We start from the raw sequence: 7571 nt of genomic DNA, 5'->3' as shown, positions 1-7571 counted from the left end.
ATTTCAAATGCATCTTGTCTGAAATGCAGCATCCATATTCTGGTCCTGTACTAGACGCCGTGTCCATGAACAGAGCAACCAGAATCAGTGTCTGGCTCCGCTTAAACAACTGTACGAGTCTGATCTCCTCTCTGCTCATGACATCCTCATCCTCATCATCTTCAGTTATATCACTTGATAGGATGTCATATCTGTCTGGACGCATCAGCTCTGGTGACATTGGGAACTACTGTCCATGTTGTGTTGTTATGTAATTAATATTAACAGCATCGAAATGAGTTCATGCTTGCCTGATTACACTTTATATTAAAAAACATATTAAATATTATTGAATGTGTGTAGCTCAAGATGAGGTCTCTTTGTTTGTTAAACTGCAATTGTAAATAAAATAAATCATGCATATTATATTGGTGCACAATACAGCAAACAAATAGATATGCATAAACATGCGTGCCCAAATCAGATGATATGTTAAATATTAACTATGAAATGATCAGAGCAACTGACAGAAGGTGTCCTTCCTAGTCCTTGACAGTGACCGCATGTAGGTTAACAGGGTTAAGAACAAAAAATCTTTAACAAGGAGTAACGGTGCACTAGAAGGGTCTCAAATTAAATCCACCCTGTTTCATATGAATTATGGTTAATGGTGCATTAATGCATTTGGTGACTGTAGTAGAGATTTTTGACATAACATTAATAATGCGGGATTAACATTATTCGCACGTGCTATGATGACTATTATTAATTTCCAATATTATGCACAGCAATTATTTTCAGAGTTTGGTGAGAAGCTCCAAGCCAGATGTAACAAAAACTCACCATTGTTATGCATGCATGGATGGAGGTTCTGCTGTAAACTGATTTCGTCAGTTCTGGGCCGTTACAGTTACTTCGGTCACATCACAGTTTTATCATATGAGGAAAAATCGCGCAGCGCCTCTCACATTTACCAAATAACATTTCTAAGTTGAGTTGCCAAAGCGTTTCTTCACAGTCCCAGCTGATCACGCGCCACGCTTAACGTAGCGGAGATGTTTACATAATAAAAGTCGCTCTCGCACGCCGTAAGGGTGTGCATAATAAAATCACCATTTCAATAATCATTTAGGATTCAGTTTAAAATGATTAACGATATTTATCCCTGTAATGAGTTCCTCAGACACAGATCTAATTTGGCTTGTAATGAGTTTTGTGAAGCAGACATAGAGTATGCAAATTGTCTAAAAATGCTTGGTTGAGTTTGAAGATTGTAATACCTGACTTTGATTTTAAAATTGAAAAATATTTGTCTTTTCTCGGAACTTTGATGGTGAACGTTTAGTTAATGATATTGTGATTTTGGCGAATTAATTCACTCATAAATGCAGATTCCAGATAACCCCCCACACACTTTCTTACTTTTCAAGAAGGATTTAATGGTCTTCTTTAAATCTTTAAAACTCATGCATCATAAAAAAAAAGCAATTAAAACAATGATTTTTTTATTTTTCTTTCTTAACATTCTAATTATGTTTATTTTGTTTATATATTTCTCTTTGTCGTGCTGCTATTTGGGCTTATTGGGATTGTATTAAGATTTTTCTTACTGTTGTTTACCTGGTATTTGTATGTTATTTTCAAGCAATAAAAAAAAAAATAATAATAATAATTCAAGATTTTTTCTTGTGATCTAAAAATAGTGGAAAGCCTAAATTAAATTGCACTTTTAGAATCCCTAAAATAATTGTACAAACTGTGTTTATTTTTGAATTAGGGACTTCAACATCTTACTTTATTACCTTACATGTAGAAAATAATTAATTTTCTCTATCTCCATTCTCTTTCTCTATTATTATTATTATCATCATCATTATTGTTGTTGTTGTTTGCTGGTTAAAAAAATTAATATGCATAATAATGTTTGTAATTGTCATCCATAAATAAATAAATAGATCTCTCAGGGACTTTTATCACAAACAAATGTCGCGGAATATATGACGTAAGTACACACACACACACACACACACAAGCCCCTCCCTCCCGCGCGCTCTTCTTCGCTATTGTCTCAGACGCTCGAAGTGACAGGAGCCGCATGCACCGGTAGCGCTCAGGAAAAAGACGGATTTCAAGTGAACTAGAGGTAAGAGAGAGATTTCCCGTTCTTTAATAAGTCATGCGCGTACATTTGTGTGTATGCAGGGAGAGTGGGTGAGTTTGAGGGGCTGTAGCGGGTAAAATCACGGATGTGCCTCATGAGGGAGGCTCATATAGACACTGGCTCGTGTGCATCGGGATCAGAGCAGTGCATTTCTGGGTATGTTGTGAAGTGAGCGATCAACGGATGAGTGGATGTGTTTTCTGAGTGTCATAACTCTGTTCTGGATAATCTGCAGGCATTATGAAATCTGTTGCATCAGATCAAATGGATTGTTTTTCCCCTCACACTGCATCATTATAGAGCATCTCTGTGCTGCTTTTGTTCATGTATCTCAGCTCAGGTGCTATGATAAAAATAAATATATTCATCCTTATCAGTGGATCTTAGTGATAAATCACTGGAAGGTTGTGGTTATGTAAAAAAAAAAAAAAAGGTCTAATATGCCCTTCATTGTCATCACTGACATCTGATTTATGAATTTCATAATTCATGAACACGACTTATTGACTTTTAGTCAACCATACTTAAGACGTTTTGTTTTATATCTTATATTATTTATTTATTAAGTTAAAGAGAATACATTATTTGTATAAACAAACTAGCCTAACATTTTGAATATTAAAAGTAAAAAAAAAAACATTTTAATATATATATATATATATATATATATATATACTATTAAGTTCCACTAATAGTTGCACTATTAAGTCTAACATTCTCTGACTTATCGACAGCTTGCTGTGGGTCAGAGGGAAGATTGATGAACAGATGACATGCTGCTAAGTGCTAATGGAGGTGTATTGACGCTTCTTGCCCTTAAGCAAAACGGGAGGCTGAGAATATAGGGGACGAGTGTAATTTATTTCAGGTGTCACTTAGAGCTTGTTGGAAGTCATGCTGGTATAATCACAGTGGCAGCCGTCATGAGCTCTGCATTAACGTCTGGATCAGACACAATGCTGCTGGAAGCGTTTGGATTCATGCCACTGCAGAGGCAGAAGAGCGTTTGAACAGCAGAACCGCACCCTCACAAACATACCTTTACTTTTGGGATGCGTCTGACAGCGGTTCTCGATGTGTCAATAATAAAATGACAGTCTGATGTTTGGATATGCTTGTTTTTCTCGTCCTGTGAGTCAGGTTGAGATCTCATTGGTTTGACCCTGAGACTGTCTGATTGATGAAGAGTCTGTTCTTCTCCACGCAGAGTTTGCTATAATGGGCTGGTCAGACTTTGTGGGCATGAGGCTCGATATTAAAAGGACAGGTTGTCATCGCAAGCTTTGCACTTCCCAAAACAGTAATAACTTCCTGGAGAAATACAAAAAGAGGAAGATCATAAATATGCATGCATGGTTTTCTTATCGTGAATTATTTGACAGAAAGGCCTTGCATGGCTGCTTATCTTCTGACAGTAACAAGAGAATACATCGAGTTTTTCAGGTTCGGTGAATACCGGAGTTGTAAAGGAAACCGCTAACATACAGTGATCTGAGGATTAAGTGCTTAGGATCTTGCTCTAAAGATTAGCTGGAAATAAAAGCAGGCGATTGCACTATAATTTGTAAAAAATAAACATTTTCTTTCAATTTCACTCGGAATGTATTCGCCAAGTAAGATTATTACAAGGAGTTTGTTGTATTAAATCGTTCACCATGCACAATTCTAAATTCACTTTCACTTTTGTTTGGTTTGTTTTGATCTCTCTGTGCACAAAACCCACATCCACACCCTCCTGAGTTTGACAAACACACACAAGCATCTTCACTGTGATAAATAGTTTGACTGTGGCCCTTATGCAAAAGTTTACTATGAAAACCTACTGTTTTTTTATTATTTAATATTTTAATGTATTTTATTCAGCAAACTAAATTGATGCTACAAAAGATTTCTATTTTCAAATAAATGCTGTTCTTTTGAAATTTCTAATCATCAACAGTAAGTCTCAAATAGGCAGTGTTCCTGAAAATATCAGGGATTTTTAAAAATAAAAGAATTTTAAGTTAAGGAGTTATAGACATTTCTTTGGTTCTTGTTATCTAGTTGCAAATTGCTCTTTGTTACTCTGATCTCTGTAAAATCATTTATAAATATCCTTATCTAGGCTTGTTGTTTCGCCCAAAGATTTATGATATTCAAAGTAGTTTTTTTTATCATATTTTGATTAAACATTGACAAGGTCAAAAACTTTTTTAAAAAGAAAGCATATGCATTGATGAACTGTTTACAGTAAAATCAATAACATGCATTTAGAAAACACATTTGCATTTAATGCCAACTTTGAACTTTTTATTTTCCGTCGGTCTTAGTAAACGATGTAACTACAGAAGAGTCAAGTTTTAAATAGGAAAAAAAATAGAAACTCTTTGGTCATTTTTGAGCGAGATGCTAACGGTCTAATCCGATTCAATGATCTATGCTAAGCTACAGCTAAAAGTGCTACCGCCAGACCCGGAGATCGGCTGAATGGATTTGAAAATGGTAAAACTCAACTGTTTAACTCTAGGGGAGTTGGAAAATGAGCCTATTTTCAAAAATAGTGGAGTGGTCCTTTAAAGGGTTGAAGCATTTAGCCCTGAAATGGACAGTAAATACTTTTTTATTTTATTAGCTTTAATTTTTTTATTACTTAGATTTTCAACTTTTATTTCTCAAACTTAATGTTATTTAGAATGCTTTTGTTTTTATTATAGTTCAGTTTTTATTTTCCAGGATGCATTGCCCATATAAACAGAATAAATAATTCATGTTTGTTATAGGTTAATTTACATACTGTCAGAACGAATTAAAATCAATTAAACTTTCCGATGTTACATAAGGGAGAAAGAGGCATTTTAGGACAGCATGTTTGTTTTTTAACCTCAGTTTGCTCGGCAGTAAAGCTGCGTGTGTACATAATGATAAAAAAATATATTGACTGTAATTATTATAATTATTTCATATCATTTGAATTTTAGGTTACACTTTATTTTAAGGTGTCCTTGTTACAGTGTAATTATACATTTAAGTACTCAGTAATATAAATTCACTACATGTACTTACTATATGATTAGGGTTTGGCTTAGGGTAACCTGCATGTTATTATGCATAATTCATTGTTATTATAATAGTAAGTACATGTAACATGTGTAACAAGGACACCTTAAATTAAAGTGTTACCGAATTTTATATAATTATTTTTGTAATTAATAATTTTGTAACAGGACACTGTGGGAAAAGTGGCTTGTTACTGACAAATCTACATTATTTTGAAAACAGCTGAGCTTCTATCAAGCCTTTGAAACATGCAGTTAAGCTAGTAGCATTGCTGCTATTGCCCTACACTTGTGTGTGTGTGTGTGTGTGTGTGTGTGTGTGTGTGTGTGTGTGTGTGTGTGTGTGCCCATCCCGTCCCTGGCAAGGGCACAGGAATTCAGTGGTCAGGTCTCTTAAGTGCAGTTGACAGCAGAGCTGGCGGGAGGGAGAGGGACAGATGGATGGATCGAAAGAGGAGAGGAGAGAAGAGCAGTCATGCCGGTGCTAAACATACAGAATGAGGAGCTTTATGATCAATATGCTGCAGACGGTGAGACCATATCGAGATTCGTACATGCACTGAGCATGTGTGCGAGCGTGTTGTTTTATTTTTAAGTATCTGTGCCGGTCACATACACTACAGGACAATGCAAGGTCATCTATAACGGACAGGGCATGTGGAGTGAACTCACGTCTGTGTGTGAATGCAGTATGTATTGTGTGTGTCTGTTTGTGTTGCTGCATGAAGGCATTGTTGAATGTTTCCTTTGACTTCTTGTGGCAGTTTTGTTGAGGGCATGTGCTGCTCATTTCTGCACTGTGTACAGGAAGTGGAGGCTCGTGTTTCTCTGCGTCTCTGTGACCAACCACTTGTGCTGACATCATCTTTAAGAGTCGGTCAGTGCTGACTAATAGGGCTGTCACGATTATGAAATTTGGCTGCGATTATGACGATTAATTGCCTGTTTTAGGGCTTTGTCATAGGGCTTTTGTGTGACATACAGTCATGCCTTTCACATTTAGCAGATTGGAGCTGTGCGATGTTTAAAAAAAAACAAAAAAACACACACTCTAAGTTTTGAAACAGAGCAATTTTTTCAGTTCCTATTATGACTTATGTATATTTAAAGGGAAAGTTCACTCAAAAAAAATTTTTTTTTCATTTACTCACCCTAAAGTAGTTCCAAACCTGTATGAGTTTCTTTCTTCTGTTTAATATGAAAGAAGATATTATGAAGAATGTGGGCAACCAAACAGTTGCTGGTCCCCATTGACTTCCATAGTATAGAATAAAAAATACTATGGAAGTCAATGGGGACCAGCAACTGTTTGGTTGCCCACAATCTTCAAAATATCTTCTTTTGTGTTCAGCAGAACTATCCCTTCAACTACACAAACATCAGGTCAGTGGGTTCATCAAGAATTTTTTTTAGATTGATTTGAACTGAAGTCAGTGTTCATTGGTCCTATTGATTTGATTCATTAACAGATCTGGTCCATAAGAGTCATTTGTTCATGAATCATGTTTTAATCAGGGGTCAGAGTGGACCGGCTCTCATGTACCTGCTGGACCACTAATGAGTGAGGGAGGGTCTTTAGGTTTCCTCTGAAAAGAGGCGAACACAGTCAGAGACATGCTGAGACGTTTTGCCCTAGTTTTAGGAGGATGATGTGATACTAAAAATAAACTGAGAGGGATAGAGGGGGCAGATGGAGGCTATTTCAGGTTTATAATCGGAGGGTTGAACATGAGAGGCCATGAACAAGAGCACAAAGTCATATTTAAAGATTAAGAGGCATAATAGAAAATCCCAATACACCATTTACCAGCTTATTGATGAAAACTTAACATATTTCATAATAACCAATGTTTTCTGTAATGTTTGTACTAGTAAGATTATAGTAAAACCATAGATGGCTCCTTATTACCATGGTTTAATTAATGTAAGTCGTGAAGGTGTCAGTCTTATGCACACCCCTTCAAGTAAAGTGTAACCTGTAAGTCTATATAAACTCAACTGGCAATTTTTACAAAAATCCCATAGCCATTACAGTACATTTTTTATGCGAAATCAGTTAATAGTCAGTTATTTAGTGTTTTATATTAAATTATGTCTAATCTAATAAATTCAAAGTCAAATCAGTTACATTTAACAGATTAGAGCTGGGAGTTTTTTTCTGCAATTACAGCTAATATAATTAAATCAATTTCAAGTCAAATCAGATTATTTTTATATCTGTAATAGGCAGTGCTATTTTACTATTATTTATACACTATATTAGTAGTTTTTTTAATTAGCTGTAATTTCAGTTTTCATTTTTTTTAAATATTTATTTAATCTTTTTTCTTTTGATAATTTTAGCACATAAACCTAAAAAAAAAATATATAAATATATATATATATATATATATATA

At 35.1% G+C, this 7571-nt stretch overlaps 1 protein-coding gene across 1 annotated transcript in view; it reads left to right on the top strand.

Annotated features, from left to right (window-relative positions):
* Nucleotides 1-5568: 5568 nt before the first annotated feature.
* LOC107557131 (trafficking kinesin-binding protein 2-like) overlaps nucleotides 5569-7571 on the top strand; it is a 17399-nt gene continuing 15396 nt past the window's right edge. Inside the window, exon 1 of the mRNA XM_016240461.1 lies at nucleotides 5569-5705. Within this exon, the coding sequence (XP_016095947.1) occupies nucleotides 5651-5705 (55 nt within the window). The 5' untranslated portion in view covers nucleotides 5569-5650. The remainder of the gene's footprint in view (nucleotides 5706-7571) is intronic.

This window comes from Sinocyclocheilus grahami, unplaced genomic scaffold (genome assembly GCF_001515645.1).
Source record: "Sinocyclocheilus grahami isolate Dianchi unplaced genomic scaffold, SAMN03320097.WGS_v1.1 scaffold590.1, whole genome shotgun sequence".
Classification (NCBI taxonomy): domain Eukaryota; kingdom Metazoa; phylum Chordata; class Actinopteri; order Cypriniformes; family Cyprinidae; genus Sinocyclocheilus; species Sinocyclocheilus grahami.
This window is presented reverse-complemented; position numbering and strand designations above follow the sequence as displayed.